Below are 17,176 nucleotides of genomic sequence, written 5' to 3' on the forward strand. Positions count from 1 at the left end.
ATAATAAATCAGTGATGTAAATGGAGCTGGCCTTCCCCTTTAAGGCAGCAGTTTATAGCCACTCCTGGGCACATAGGAGTTGCTGACGTCTCCACTCCGGTACCATGGGTCCTTATTTAAGCACATTAGTGTTTACTGAATGTAGGCACTGTGGCTGAGCCTGGAACACTCAGTCTGATAACCAAATGGCTGCCAAGTGCTGAGAGGGCAGGTCACACCCCGGGCGTTCATAGGTGCACTGAGGGATGATTCATATCCCGGCAGCAGCACACAGGACGGCCATTACACCACCCAGAACTCAAAACACACCATGTTCCATTATATTTCTCAAAACTTTTTGAGTAAGTTTTTGAAAATTTCATCTAATATTTTTATACTATGCTGACCACAGTTAACTAAAACTCTAGGGTAAAGGGGATGGGACACTACAGTCCTGTTACACCCTGATTTGGCAACAAACTGTAATCAGTTCCCCTGATAAACTTCAGAGACACATGAAATACTGGAATTCTTTCAAAATTCTGTCTGTATGATATCAACACTGATAAGCCAGCATAGGACAAGATGTGATTCAACTTGTATATAACAGGGCATTTGAATAGAAATGATTTTCTGAAAAGTGAGACCACCATCAAATAGTCTGCATCATACTGATTCCTCCTCATTAATCTTTTTTTTTATTAATTACACTTTATTCACTTTGTATCCCCCCATAAGCCCTTCCTTCCTCCCCTCCCAATCCCACCCTCCCTCCCCCTTCTTCACGAGAGCCCCTCCCCAAGTCCACTGATAGGGGAGGTCCTCTTCTCCTTCCTTCTAATCTTAGTCTATCAGATCACATCAGGAGTGGCTGCATTGTCATCTTCTGTGGCCTGGTAAGGCTGCTTCCCCCTCAGGGGGAGGTGATCAAAGAGCAGGCCAATCAGATTATGTCAGAGGCAGTCCCTCTTCCCATTACTATGTAACCCACTTGGACACTGAACTGTCATGTGCTACATCTGTGCAGGGGTTCTAGGTTATCTCCATGAATAGTCCTTGGTTGGAGTATGAGTCTCTGGGATATTCCCTGTGTTCAAATTTTCTGGTTCTGTTGCTCTCCTTGTGTGGTTCTCACTAATCTTTTAATAATAAACACAACACAAAAAGGTTCTCCCCACCACGAACTACCAAATAATGAATTACTTAGGTAGCCTACATACCTGTGACAGAACAAAGAAAAGTATTTTCTAAAAGAATTAACTGAGGGAAAAAAAATCTTAAGATTATTTGGTCCTAATCTTTTTTTTTTATTTCTTCTGCCTCAAATTCTAATTCTGAAGAAGGGAATCTATCTACCTTTGAAAAACTGAACAATAAAAGTGAAGTAACAAAGATAGATGAATGGCTAGACAACAGATGGATGACAGAAAAATATCTAGAGACAGCGATAGATGTGACAGTTTGTACCTTAACGTTTGATATGAGACATCAGCTTTTGACTGATGCCAATTTCTCACCATCATGGTGGTATCATAAGAGACACTTGCTCAGGATCTGGGCTGTCTCCTTAGTAACTTAGCAGTACCTCTGCTTCACCTATCAGCGGGCAGTCTCAGGTCAGTAGGATGTGGGCCTTCTCTCAACATTTCCTGTGGAATTCTCTATTTCATGGGGGCCCTGCTTCTCTCCAGCCATGAAGCTAATGGTAACAGCCACACTCTGGCAACACCATCCTACCATCTGGGGCTAAGTTGGGTGACAGGTGGGAGCAACCTCAGGTAAAAATGTTCCAGACTCACTGCTTTCACCCAAGTTCTGGACAGTTTTCTGTTGCTGACATTTTGTTTTTGTTTTGTATATGCAAACGCTTCTCAATGCACTGTTCACTTTTGTCAATTTCTGAAGACTCATGATCTTGGGGGTTTTCGGACAGTGTTGTTCACTAGTGGCTTTTGAAAGAAAAGATCTGCGACCTCTTTAGCTGTCATTTTCACCAAAGACTAAGAAACTGTGATGGCACAGAAGACTTCTCATACAGGAGACACAGTCCAGACCCAGGTCTAATGATTTTCCCATTATACAAGGCTGTAGAAAAGTTACAATGGTTTAGCCCTAAATTCAGGTCTTGTAAGCTACACTGACTTATTAAGTTGCCACAAGCATTACTGGAGTCAGAAACCAATGGCATGCATTCCATAGATGTCTCTTAAGTTGCAGTGCCATTGACAGTCCACAAAAGCCTAGGACAATAATGCCTTAAGTGGGAAACTGAAGAAAATATTTAATATTAATATTTAGCATACTCACAAGAATCTAATAAAGAATCAAGGGAAAGGAACTTTAAGTGCACTAACATTAATAAAGGCACACAGCTAAAGGGCAGAAGCATTCCCACTAGGAAACAGGTCTAGAGAACAGTACAGAAGCACATAGTCCAGTTCCCCTGTCAGCCCAACACCATTTTCTGAGGCTGTATGTCACTCTCTCACCTAACCATGGCTGCCTTTCTGGAGGGGGTCTAAGCGCCTTGGGAAGAAGTTTAGACTTCTCCGACGGGCAGGCAGGATCTGGCTCTTACCCCAACGTTATTTCAGATAACCTTCTTCCGTGTTTACTGCTCTTCCATGACAGCAGCCTGCCATCTGTTCTCCAGAAACCTTTGTTGTGGAGATTATGTGCTTGTAATCTCAGCATTGAGCAAGCTGAGATGGATGGATGCTGATTTCAAGGCCAGGGTGACACAGTAAGACCCTGTCTCAGAAAGGAGATAAACTAACGCAAGCAGAAGACTTGAGCCACAGCCTCTTGACAGAAGGCTATGACTTTCTTCTCTCCCATGAGGCCACTCCATATACAAACAGCAACAGAACTGCATTTTTTAGAGCCATCACACGAGCAAATTAAAACACACACGGACGGACACACACACACACACACACACACACACACACACACACTTCATGAAATCACAGCTACTGAAACTAGAATTCAGACAGGTTTGAAAACTGTAAAATCAAATACTGCACCAGAGACCAGAGAAACAACTGTACGGTCATTGTGTTAGCCACTGCAACGAACAGAAGAATATAACCTACCTCTGTAGTAAAGATGCCTTTGTCACGGCCATACACTTTCATCTCCTCTGGAAAAAGTTGAAAGGCATTGACGTACGGAATACGGTCCTCTTCGACAAACCTGCATTTTACAGAAAGATGTCTCAATGACAGCTACATACTGCTCTGAGTAAACTCTTTCTGAAAATCTCCCCATTCACAGGGAAGGAAGAATTAGCTCAGTGGATTCTATCTCCTTCATATTTTAAAAGAGAAAACTACCGTTCCCAGCACCCATGCAGGAGACCAGTCGGCTGACTGTCTACAGATTACCTGACTCTAACCAATACATTAAGTGTGTCTGAGAAGTGTGTATCTGCCAGTTCACCACCAGGCTCCTGTAGCATTCCTTCCATGTCTAGTTCCTATCACATGACTAGCTCCTGCTCACCCTGTGAATCCTTTCTTCAGGAAGCTCTCCCTTGGTCCCTGTTTGTCTCCCCTTCTGTTCTCAGCTAGTGCATGATGGCTGATGAAAAAACTATCAAGGTTTTCATCCCAATGCCTTTTATATAGTAGGAGGTCAAACATTTCCAGTCAAATGTTGAGTCTGAAGAAAACTCCAGATATTTAAAAGTGGACTAGAACATTTATTTATACCTTACTCATCAAGTCAAATAAAGTTGTAGAGTACCATATAGTCAGCAATGTGAGGAAAGAGCAGTGAACCAAACAGGTGAAATTTCTGTTCCCACAGATCTTGTGTTCTAGCTAAAAAAAGATGTAGTAGCCAATCAATAACCTACAGTATGCTAAGAAAACAAAGGAGAGAAAGAAACGGAGAAGAGCAAGCGCATGACAGAATTTCCTGTGCAAACTCCTAAACCAACTGTCAAGAAAAATAAGACCCAGTTGAGAATATACCCAAAACGCTCTGTCTTGGCCTCACTGTAACCAGCTTCCTGGAAATAAAAGTGTTGACCTAAACTTAATTTCAAAATTAAAATGTGACTCCTCTAACTTTTAGTCTATTGAAACTTGAGAGTTAGATATTTAAAGTAAAAACAGAAGAAAACCTCTCCCAGCTGGGTTTCCATTAGTTGCTTTATTTTATATATAAAGTATCTATGCCTAGTAAGCTACAATATTGGCATAATAGTATTATATTCATGACATAGTACATACCTAGCACTTCAAAAACACCTAGACTTCCAATGCTAACATGTGCATCATTTATTTAGTCCTTGACATATGTGTATATATACATATAACAATTACATATATAAATATATAACTATATATGACCATATATATAACTATATATATAACTATATATATATGTATATAGTTATCATACATATATATATGTATGATAGATGTGAGGATATATGCTAGCAGCAGGCCCAGTGCTAGAAGTGAGAGAGTAAGAAGAGATGAAGAGTTGGCCCCCCTCAATTCAGGCAGGCAGGACAGGAGAAACATGAGTACAAGGGCCACCAGAGAGGCTCCTTCACTGCTACAGAGGCAGAGGAGAGAAGATAAGCAAGTCTGGGGAGGCAGAAATGCACCCCAAGCTGGTCTTGAGGTATGTGAAGTCTTAACAATGACTCACAGTATTGTTCTTAACCTCTTCTAAAGTTTGCTTGAATTTGAAATTTCTTTTGGAAAACCTTTCCCCTGCCAATGGATGGCAGCTCGATCAAAATTCTACCACACCGTTTCCCTCAGTAGGAATTATCAGCACCCTATCTGGGTCAACCAGGAAGTTGTTGACAAAGGAATTGCACCAAATAAAAGCATCTGCATGCTCTCCTGGAAACACTCTCTGCTCATAATTTTACTGCAGTTTTTGGAAGCTTTGATTTGAGACACACTAGACTTTAACAAGCTGGCACCTCTCGGTCACAGACCAATACAGCAATGGCACATTAGAGCCGTGTGCACCGGGGAACAGTCCTGTCCCATTTATCTTTTCCATTCCCCTCACCATGAGCATCATCCAAGCCACCACTTCTTGCATAAGGTGTAGTAGAAGACCACTGGCCTCCCAGTTTCCCTTCCCTGCACAGAATACCACTTCCTCACAGGTGCGGGAGTGATCCTTTATGAAGACACCTCAGATGGTTGCTCCTGCTGCAGTCTCCCTGCTGCTTACTACAGCACTTAAAACCCACAGGGCACTTTTGAGGTAAGAAAATATATCCTGGAAGTGTATCAAAGTGACGGGTGTATATTTTTGTGGATATACTGAAAACTTCTCCTCTGTCTCCTCAGTGCAGAGGATTAAAGGCTTACACAAATGGTGTATCTTTTAAGGATTTATTTTATGCATGAGTGTTTGCCTGCATATCTGTATTATATAATATATATATTATATATTTTATAAATATTATACACACACACACACACACACACACACACACACACACACACACACAGATGTGCCTGGTGCTCACAGAGGCCAGAAGAGGGTGTCAATCTCCTCGAACTGTACTCAGAGGCATTGTGAGATGTCATGGGCATGCCGGGAACTCAGGGTCTCTGAAAGAGCAGGAAGTACTCTTAATCACTGAGCCATCTCTGGAACCCTAAGGGACTGCATATTCTTAATGGTTGAGACTTTTATCATATGTAAATTACACTTTAGTAATTTTAATTTATAAGGAATGAGAGAACTGAAAGTGAAAAGAACTAACATTTATTATATACACATACATATGAAAGTGTCAAACAAAATTTTTAAAGGCAAAAAACTTCCTGACCCCAGCATGGCTCTCAGAGACTCAAGAGACTCACCTCTGTCTGACTAACTTCTCAGTTTATGTGTGCCCTCCCCCTCCCCCCACTCCTCCACCCCTCTCTCCACCAGTTCTCTTCCTCCAAGCCACTCCTCACTTTCTACTCCTGGCTCAAACAGAGCCCACCCCTGCTGAGGGCTGGCACCCCTCTCTACCTGGAATGCTGGGATCTCCCAGGTTGGCTGCTCTCTGACTCTAAGCACAGCTCAGATCCCTTTGTTATCATGGAAAGTAGCTGTCCAGGTAAGCTCCTCTGCAGCATCCTGGTTCAGCCTTCTGGTCTGCACTTGCGTGACTCATCAGTTTTCCCTTTATTCATGTTCATCTCTTTCCCCCTCTAGTCTTCAACCTCATGAGAGTGGGAACTTGACTTACGTGCTTCCCAAGTGTCTAAACTCTAGAACACTGTGGAAGTACAGCAGATAGTCAACAAATATTTGTATGATAAATGTTGGCTGTTGTTAGCTTCTATGGTTACAACTAGTAGGGGGGTCCTTTATAGTAAATATGAAGGGAGAGGAATTAATCCTAAAGCCTAAGATGCTGCTCTAAAAATAAATAAGGAAACCACAGCTTACAATCAATGGTAAAATATGCAGGGCTAGGCGTGGTAACACACACCTGGAGGTACAGACAGGCAGGTCTTTGAATTAAAGGCCAGCCAGGGCCACACAGTGAGCAGTGAGTGACCCCGTCTCAAAAAAAAAAAAAAAGGAAGAGAAAGAACTGGCAGATGGGCAGATATGTATTCCAGCCAGACTAACCGCCTTCTGCAGACCATAGATTTTCAGCTTCTCAAAGCTAGTAGCCACTCTGAGACTGTAACACCCTGAAGAACCTCCTGGAGGGTTATTTAGGAGAGATAAACAGGCCCCAGCCCAGAGTCTGACTCCTGCAGTCTCCAGACAAAGCTGGAGGTGCTGGTCAAGAGGGACAGGTTGCGGATCTGACTTGAAGCTCTTTCTGGGGGAAAAGCAGAGCACGGGGAGCAGTAGTGACAGCCCCTTCTTCTACCGCCCCAAGCAACTCAGCTCTGTCCCCAGCTTGTATGCCCTAAGGAGCACAGTGACAGCCCTCCAGCTAATCTTCCAATCTGCACTCCAGTCTCTTTGAAGGCATTTCAGAATTCACCTGTGTGGGGGAGGACAGACAGACTGAAGAGTTAGCAAGAGAGGAACTGAGGGCTAGGGCTGCCTGTTTCAAGCACAACAGTGTTCTTCTGAGGAAAGCTTCAGAGAAGCACTTTCTCTCATCGTTAAATCTCTGGGAGAGTTCTGTTGCCCACTTGCAGACTGCCCTGGAACAACTGGCCCCTTGAACCAGCTCTGAAGACACTATTAGGTTCTCATGATTATGGATCTTTTTGAAAGACCCTCTGATTATCATCTGGAAGATGGATAGGAATGACAAGACCAAGACAGAGCTCAGTTAAGAAATGAGTAAGCAATCAATCCAGGTGAGGTGAGGCACAGAGGGAAGAATGAGTTACACAGTTGTATTGGAAGCATATGTGACAGGGCATAAGGACAGGCTGTCTACATAGAGTGAGGAAATAGTCCAGGAGAAGCGCCAGGCTTCCCCACAGACAACACCAGGGTCCACAGCACGTGCTAAGAACACTGGAGAAGAGCAGGACCAAGGAGACAGATGGTGAGGCACTTGTTAGTCATACTGATTTTAACCATAAAGACATCAAGTAGTCATGTCCAGATGAATATATATATATATATATATATATATACAGATGAATATATGGTCTGGCCCTCAGTAGACAAGCCTGGGCTGGTGATAGTCGGGAGTCATCAGCATACAGATAATAATTAGAGTCTTGGGAGAAGATGATGTCATCTAGTGAAGGCACAAAGCAGGCAACATTCAACTCGGAGTAAAGTTCACAGAACCACGAGTGGTCTGTATGCAGCTGATCACACCTGAGAAAAAACTTTGTTATTTGGTTAATATGCCCAATCAAAGGCACTATCATCATTTACTAGAGGCATTCTGTTTAATAAAAGGCCAAGTGTCGATGGTGATGATGATGACAGCGATAATGGTGAGGATGGAAACTGAACAATCCTGACTAGCCAGAGCTCTCCTGATGCTCCAGAGACTGCTCTAAGTGCTCCCACAATGCCAAGGGCCAAAGCACTTACAACCCTAAGGTGCCATTGCTACTACAGATCCATTTTACCTAGAAGAAAGCAGAAGCAGAGAAACATTTACAGACTTGCTCAATGTCATGTCATGTGGTAATGAATTGGCAGAACCAGAAATGTGGCTTCAAACTCGTGCCTTGTAAGCATTCCATATGCCAGTTAAACTCACTGCCATTATTAACAACACACACAAAGGAAAAGGAGAATAAATATTTTTGGTCTGCCTAGTAAATGACTGATTCTTGTATAGTTATAAAGCTTGTTAGTTATAAACCCTGACACTGCAGCTGGCTTTAACTCAAATGTCTACTTCCTTAGACCACTCTTCCTGTTTAAAATTCTATACACTACCTTGAAATATGTAAATGTTTATTACCACTATAATAGGGTCTTTCTATAGTTTTGATATCAACTTTTCCTAATAAGTTAACATAGGCTGCCTATAGTTTAGTTTTTACAACATCATGGTTTCACATAACTACTAATAGCTATTTTGTTAGTAAAAGATTCCCTGTTCATCTTTTCTTAGAAAAATACTTAAGACTTCTACATAGGAATATTAATGTCATTTTCTCTTTAAAGTATTTTATCCACATTAGATAATTAACTTTCTAATATCTCATGTGAAGTACTTGCTACAATTTCCACTATGTCAGTAAAAACTCAAAATTATTAAACTTAAGGGGAATTAAGTTTAAGAATTAGAACCCAAGCCACACACAATGATTACTAATCACTGTCAGCTTGATTGGACTTGAAATAACCTAGGAGACATATAAACCTCAGGCATGTCTACAGAAACGTTTCCAGAAAGGGTTAGCTATGGGACAATCTGCCCTGAATGCAGGTGGCATCATGCCAGGGGCTGGGATCCTGGATTGAATATAAGAGAAACTGAGGAAAAGCAGTAGCATTCCCCTTTCTCTACTTCCTGATCTGATGTGAGTGAGCTGCCCACCACCACCCACATGGTGGACTGTATCCCCTTAAACCACAAGTCAACGCAAATCTTTCCTCTTTTAAGTTAGTTGCTTTTCTCAGGTTCTTAGTCACAACAATGAGAAAAGTAACCCATGTACTATCAAAGCTTTCCAGCCCTTTCCTCATTTTAGGCTTTCTTGTAAAATTAAGAATATCCAAAGACTGTTCTAAGTTCACATTGATAACCAGGAAGAAATGATCAGGAAGTAAGTTCCGCTTACCTCAGAAGGTCTGAAAGAGTAATTGTTTCTCTCTGCCAGAGCAAGGACAGGTAGCAGAGAGCAAGTGTCCGGGGCACAGTCATCTTCACGATCCCCTTCTCCTTCCACTCTGAATACTCTACTCCATCCACAGATCCAGAGCAGACATACGCTGCTCATACAGGGACACAGTGAAATTAAAAAAAAAAAAAAAGAAAAGAAAAGAAAGAAAGAAAGGAAGAAAGAGAAATGAGTAACAAAACAGTAGACATTTAAAGTAGATTATAACTGATTCAGTTCGCATAGACAATCTAGCAACGACGGTCAATGAAGGCTCTAGAAGGAAACCAGGCAAACAGGCAATTAGGGTTATCTGTGAGAGTGGGTGGAATGAGATTCTGAAAAGAGATACACATTTTTAAATATCGAAAACATTTAAAAATAAATGGATAAACAATCACAGAGAAAAGTTCAAGTGTGTAAGTCCCTGGCAGATAGGCCTCTCCCAAACCCCTTGGATAAGAAGGCAGCACTTTCTCCCCATCCACCCTCAGGTGCCCTCTAACACTCTGTTCATTCTACAGACAGGAATCTATCTCACTCCTTGTGCCACTCCCCTAAGCCTGGGGAAATGACAGTGAACTGTGTCTCACCTCTCCTGTAATTCACACTCTACCAAAAGTAATCAACAAAAATTACAATGGACAGAGAAAAGTGCTATCCAGGAAAACAGCAACGCAGGAGCATCCAAAGGTGAGAAGGGGGCAGCATGGCTCTTTTGAGCAGGTGGTCAGAAAGACCTCTTTAAGAAGGTGAGATCTGAGCAGAAAGCTGACGAATTCTACCTTGCGGGGAAATCCCAACATGCCAGCAACAGTGAGGAGCCTGTGTGTGTGTGTGTGTGTGTGTGTGTGTGTGTGTGTGTCTATCTCTGAGTGTGTCTGTGTGTCTCTCTGTGTGTGTGCCACAACACACACATGTAGAGCTCAGAGAACAACTTTCAGGACTCAGATTCTCTTCTTCCACCGTGTGGGTCCTGGGCTGTCAAGAGATTGTGGCTAGTGCCTTAGCCTGCCAAGCCATGCCACTGGCCCCACGGTGGTAACTTTGGAACCACTATTCCAAATTAGAAGTCAAGATGTAATACTAGGCCTTTCTGGGGAACTGTTCCCCAACAGTACCCAGCAACACTTCCTGGAGAGCGACTGCAAACAAGGGTGAGTGTGTGTGTGTGTGTGTGTGTGTGTGTGTCCTGCTTCTAGAAGAATCTCTTTTGCAGTGGCAGGACCCTTACAGTGAAAGCAACAGGTCTCATTATGGCTCCACCATGCTAGCTCCTTTCTGCTACATCTACCTGAGGAATTCTTACTTTGTATTTTACTAAATGAATGTAAAAATGAACATGTCTTATGAACAGAACATTTGTGAAAACAGTAGACTAATTTCTTTCTCTTTTTTGTGATTCTTTTTAACAACATGGAGAACTATTTGAATTATGTGCACTTAAAATCTTACCTTTTAGTGGAGCACTGGGGCACACAGTAGCGCACGCCTGTGATCCCAGCACTTGTGAGGCAGAGGCAGGCAGATCTCTGTGAGCTTGAGGCCAGTCTGGCCTACACAGTGAGTTCCAGGAAGCCAGGACTACATAGAGAAACCCTCTCTCGAAAAAAAAGTTCAAAATAACATAAACTCATTTATATATCCCCTTAGCCAAAACAAAACAAAAAACGTTGCATTTCTCTCTACATATGTGAATACACTTGGCTGTACTGGACTCCATTTGTAGACCAGGCTTGAACTCAGAGATCCGCCTGCCTCTGCCTCCTGGAGTGCTGGGATTACAGGTGTGTGCCACCGCACCCAGCTTAAAATCATCATTTTTTAAAAATATTTATTTTTTTTAATTTCTGTGCATGTGTGTCTGTATGTGTGTATGCACCACCTTCATGTCTGGTACCTGCAGAGGCCAGGAGGGGACACCAAATCCCTGAGAAATGGAGACTCAAAACCAGATCCTCTGTGAGAGCAGCCAGTGACTGTCATGTACATTCTTATACACACACAATAAATACTTTTTTTTTTTTTTTTTTTTTTTTTTTACATATTCTGATTGCTTCTCCTTTTTACCTGACTTTGGTGATCCTTTGGTGGCAGGGAAAGACTTTGGAATCTGGGGGTCAGACTGGAGTTCTGTTCCACTTTCAAAGGGACAGGTGGTGTCACTTAGCAGCTCAAGATCACTGCCCCAGTCTGAACCCTGCAGACTGTCTTCCAATACCTGTTCATGAGATAACAGAAACAGAAACTGCTTGAGTTGGAAAGGTAACGTCTGTGGCTCTAAACAGCTGCTGTCCATCATTGCCCTAGCAAACTGGCAGGGTCTCAGATACTCCACACCTGGGAGGCCTCTCTAGGGAACTGTTACCCAACAGTACTCTGTAGAAGAATTTTAATTCAAAACATGGCTGCTCTGGCAATAGATCATCCAAAAACCTTCTTGGTCTGGGTGATCTGGCTGAAATGCAGACAAGCCAGGCAGTGGTGGCATGAGCCTTTAATCTCAGGATACAGAAGCAAGCAGATCTCTGAGTTTAAGGCCAGCCTGGTACAGAGCAAATTTCAAGTAAGAAATGCTTAGATCCAGGCATGGTGATACACTCCTTCAATCTTAAACAATGAGGGTAAATTTAGGTTGTAGAAGGAAGCACCCATGTTGGAAAGTAATGTCTAATTGAGTAGCAAACAAAGTGACAAATCAGAAAGATTTGACAGAACAGGATATACTCAACTCTCATAAGAAAAGAGGAAAAAGGAAAGCTACTTAAGGGACTGCCACAGAGAATGAAGAGAGGATGCAGTTTTACTGGGACAGTAATAGACAGGTTGCAGAGAGAGAACAAACTAGACTCAGGTGAAGATAAAATGAGCCAGAGAATAGGTAGATGCCGGATTAAAACAGATTGCTATAGTTAATCTGAGGCCAATTCAGAGGCTAGGAGAAGCCAGTTTGAATCAGTCAGCTTGGAGAGGAGTTTGAGCAAGAACAGCTAAATTGAACCAGCCAACCAGAGCTAAGAAAGAACAAGAAAGGGTGAGCTTATTCAGAGGCTGAAAACATTCCAGGCCTAGATTAGATTGTATGGAGGCTAGAAGCTTCCAGGACTAGGCCTAGATTAGCAGATGGAGGCAGTATACCTCTAAGATGACACTTGAAAGGCCCAAAGCTCAGGTTTTTAGTCCTCTTCTGTGTCTATCTTTGTGACATCCACCAAAATTAGGGTTTTCAATCATAGCTACTGTATTTTACTTCTAGGATGTACCTACCCCACATTTTAACACCCCTGAAATTCAGGTGACTCTTACAATCATTAGCATGTCAGTTTAATTCACAGCATTCTTTTCTTACGGGTATTTACAATGTTGAAATATCTTGGTGTGCTGGCTAGTTTTATGTCAACTTAACCCAAGTTAGAGTCATTAAGGAAGAACTTCAACTGAGAAAATGCCCAACGAGATGGCAAGCATGTTATGCAGTTTAAAAATGAGTGATATGGGAGGGCCCAACCCATTGTGGGCAGTGCTACCCCTGGGCAGGTGGTCCTGGGTATATAGGAAAGTAGGCTGGGAGACGAAAGGGATGCCTCCTTTTTTCCTTTCAGCTGCTGTCATGCCATCCAGATTAAGGAAGTCCTGGAAACTCCAGGGCCTTGTGAGCTACAGCTGCATCATGAAGCACTGCAAGCACCCAAGAGGCAGGAGAATGCCGGAGGCATGCATCACCACAGGGACAACGTCTACAAATGTCATCCAGGTTACTTTGGGAAAGCTGGTCTGAGGCATTCACTTAAAGAAAAACGAGAGCTTCTACCCAACTGTCAACCTGGATAAACTAGGGCCACTGCTCAGTGAGCGGACACAGGTGAGTGCTACAAACAAGGCTGGAGCTGCTCCTATCACTGATATGCTGCATTCGGGCTACTGGAAAGATCTGGGGAAGGGAAAGCTCTGTAAGCAGCATGTCATCCTGAAGGCCGCATTCTCCATCAAAGGAGCTGAGGAAAGATGAAGGGTGCTGGAGCTGCCTTGTGTCCTGGTGGCTTGAAGCCACATAGAGAGTGCGAACATGTTCCATGTGAAACAAATAACAACAAAAGGGAAGTAGGTTGAGCAAGCCATGAAGCCACTCCTCCGTAGTGTGTGCCTCCAAGTTCCCAGCCTGACCTCCTTCACTGGTGGACTGTGATGTGGAAGTATAAGCAAAATAAACCCTTTCCTCCCAAGCTGCTGCTGATCATTGTGTTTATCACTGCAGTAGAAGCCCTAAGACACTGTTAGAAGCTGTACCTCAGGGTAGGATGCTTGCCTAGTGTGCATGAAGCCCTGGATTCAATCCCCAGCACTGCACAAACTATGTGTGGTAATGGATGCCTGTAATCCCAGCAAGTAAAGACAGGAGGGTTAGAAGTTCAAGGTCATCCTCAGGTACATATTGAGTCTGAGGCCAGCAGAGACTGCCTGAGGCCTTGTCTCTAAAAGAGGAAGGGACATTCTTATAAACAACATTTTAGATTTGATGATTATAATGCACACTGGCAGTTTTATATTTCTATTTTTTTATAATAAATCTTTCTAATTTATTTATTTATTGTATGCTATGAGTGCTCTGTTTTCATGCATACCAAAAGAAGGAATTAGATTTCATTATAGATGGTTGTGAGACACCATATGGGTGCTGGGAATTGAACTCAGGACCTCTGAAAGAGCAGCCAGTGCTCTTAACTGCTGAGCCATCTCCAGCCCTTGACCTCCTATCTTTAACTGCAGACTCATCTGTCTCACTACATATGTAACATTTCTTCCTGGATGTCTAACAGCTATCTCAAACCCAACCTGATCTTTGGGTCCCACCTGCCCTGTCAGTGTATGGCAATTCTTTCCTTCCAGCTGCTTAGGCCAAAAATCTCACAATCATCCTTGACTCCTGCCTCCCACACCCCACATCTAGACCATCAGGAAGTCCTGTTGGCTCTATCTCCAAAGCTCTTCTACAGCCTTACCACTTACATCTCCTGTGTTCTTTCCGGCCCACCCCACTACCACTCTGTAGGCTTGGGCTGTTGGTCCCAGCGAGGCCTGAAGGTCAGCATTTCTTCTCTTCCTCACATCATGTTAATCTCAATGCCCAGAGACCCTTCATCTCACTGGGAAGTTCTCCATGGGCATTCTGGGTTACATAACTCCCTTCCCAATGCCCCATTGTATACATTTGTGTGCTTGTTTTGAAAGTTTCCAGTCGTTATCCACAGCTCAAAAGTTGTAGGACCCGATTCAGATACAAGCCACTCTATCTAATTCTTGGAACAGCTGCATCCAAAGCTCTAAGAAAGCTTTGCAGCCTTACTGAGGTACCTACATTTCTGAGGGTGGAACCTGTGGTCTGACACTGCTAGGCAAGTTCTCTGTGAGCAACAACCCAAACCCATTTCTAATTTAAAATGTAATTTTCTCTCCCTTTTGAAAAAGGGAATTGCTGTACTTGGGTGACAGAAATTATATGATTTAGCCCTATTCTTCCACTTTCACTTCTTAATTATTTACCAGGACTTAGTGTGATACTGCCAACCCAGGTGTTTACTCACACAAATAAAACTTCTGACTGTAAGTTTTCAGTTAGTCTAAAGAGATTAAAGTGTCACAGAGAAACCCAGGTTCTCATTCCTGTTTTCCATGCACTAGGCAACATCCCAGTACACAAAGGCAACCACAAACACCAACATGAGATTTGAAGGTCACGGTCTTAGTACTTTGAATAATTCTTCTTTTTCCTTTAAGAGAGTCACTATAAAACTATGCAGCACCTTTTGCTTTCTGGGCAAACATGTGGCTCCTGTATCCAGTCAGGTTAGTGCTCCATAACTTTATCATCATCAAATGTCTCCTTTCTCCAGTTAACTCAAATTAAGTTTCAGGAGCTGGTTTAAGTTTATCATCTCCTATTTAGGGTCACTCCCCTAACTATGTCTGCATGATCTGACTACTCTAACCTCATCCCGAGGACTCGTTCCTTACCACAGAGGACACATGTGCAGCTCAGAGGCCCCTCCTTTGCTCACCTCTGTAACCTATTCCTTTCATCTTGACACCAGCTTCTCAGTCATGGATCACTGACCTTTACGTACAGACTTATGAGGACCTGAGCAAACAAGGAAATGCTGGGCCAGGCTCCCAAGTTTCTAGCAAATGTGAGTCACGTGGACTCATACCCTCATCTGGGCCCTGGAGGTGCTGCCACTCACCAGACCACACCTGTGGTCAGGACACTTGCCTTTCTTAGCAATGGAACTGTTCTTTGCTTCAAGTAAAAAGTACCACAGCACTTCTGAAGCAATTCAGAACTGCTCGAAGACAAAGCACCTCTGACAGGCACCCAGATTGACTTTCTTTCATGTCAAAGCTTCTGAGACGAGAAAATAAGGGGGCTGAATATTAAAATATCAGAAAAAGTAGCAGGGATGCCAAGTGAAAGGAGTATATGCAGGGCTTGGGGATGTAGCTCAGTTGGTAGAATGCTTGCCTGGTATGGACAAAACCCTTCGTTTAGTCCTCTGCAAATAAACAGGACACCATAGCTTATGTCTGTCAATCTAGCACTTGGGAGGTGGAGGCAAGTCAAGGTCATTCTTGACTACACAGCAAGGCTGGCCTAGGATACATAAGACCCTGTCTCAAAATTAAATAAAATAAGCCAGGTGGTGGCACTTGCCTTTAATCACAGCACTTGGGAGGCAGAGGCAGTGGATCTCTGAATTAAGGCCATCCAGAGATAAATAATAAGGTCCTATCTCAAAAAAGTCATTATCATCATCATAATAGAATAGCATATGCAAAAAATTCTAACAATCAAAGTGAAGACAAATGAACCCCACAAACTAAATAGCCAAATGACAAGATGGAGCTCAGAGACAGAGCTTTCCTAGCTTGTGAGTTTGACCCCAATGCTGCAAAGCAAATAAGAAATTCCTTAAAGTTCTCTCTATAAAATGATCTGGATGTAATCCTAGCCCTTGAAAGGCTGAGGCAGGAGGATTACCAATAGTTCAAGGTCAGCCTAGACTATGAAGTGAGATCCTGACTCAAGATAAATAAATAAATAAACCAAAACAAACAAACACAATCTTTCAAAAGGAAGATAAATTCTAATTCCTTTATGTTACAACTAGTTTAGTAGCCTAGGTCATTCTGAACTGCATCAGAAGCCTCTTCCCTGGAAATCCACAAACACCATAGTCAGACTCAAGCAGCCACAAACACTACCTTTGTCTCTGCCACACTGTCAGGCTCCATGGCTCACCTTGGCTTTTCTTCTACTTGGCCGAACTGGGTTCTTACAATAGGCCTGCTTGCTCTTCTGAAGGTAGCGCTTCCAAAAATTGTGTAAAACTTCATTCTAAGGTGGAAGGAAAGCAAGTGGTGAACATTATGATGACAATTCACAGGCACATGTACATACAAGCTCCCACACTTTACAGATCACCCCCAATCTAAACACCGTCTCATCTGCTTTTCCTTATCAGGTACTTGGGAGACCTAAATAAATAAATGTTCCTAAACACAGACCTCAAGATATATATATATATATATATATATATATATATATATATATATATACACACACACATATATATACATACATATACATATGTATATGTATGTATATATATGTATACATATATTATATATACATATGTATACATATATATATTATATATATATATAATCTTGGTGTTAGGAAAAGTATTCAAGACAGCCATGCAGCCCATCCTTTTACACACTCAGGATCACAAAATGAAACAATTTATGTGCAATGACACTCCTGGTCAGGGCAGAGGCAAGGCTGTTGCTACTACTTTCTCCTCAGATCCACTCAAACCTTACTTTTACTTTATTCTTTTATTCTATTATTCTATTCTATTCTATTCTATTCTATTCTATTCTATTCTATTCTA

General features: G+C 42.5%; 1 protein-coding gene across 1 annotated transcript in view; it reads right to left on the reverse strand.

The window, feature by feature from the left end:
* Nucleotides 1-17,176, reverse strand: part of Taf1b (TATA-box binding protein associated factor, RNA polymerase I subunit B) — a 64,588-nt gene that overhangs the window by 37,178 nt on the left and 10,234 nt on the right. The window contains exons 5-8 of the mRNA XM_055626021.1: nt 16,522-16,617; nt 11,298-11,448; nt 9,189-9,339; nt 3,075-3,174 (exon numbers count right to left, since the gene is read on the reverse strand). Of these exons, the coding sequence (XP_055481996.1) occupies nt 3,075-3,174; nt 9,189-9,339; nt 11,298-11,448; nt 16,522-16,617 (498 nt within the window). The remainder of the gene's footprint in view (nt 1-3,074; nt 3,175-9,188; nt 9,340-11,297; nt 11,449-16,521; nt 16,618-17,176) is intronic.

This window comes from Psammomys obesus, unplaced genomic scaffold (genome assembly GCF_907164565.1).
Source record: "Psammomys obesus unplaced genomic scaffold, mPsaObe1.curated_primary_1811, whole genome shotgun sequence".
NCBI lineage: Eukaryota > Metazoa > Chordata > Mammalia > Rodentia > Muridae > Psammomys > Psammomys obesus.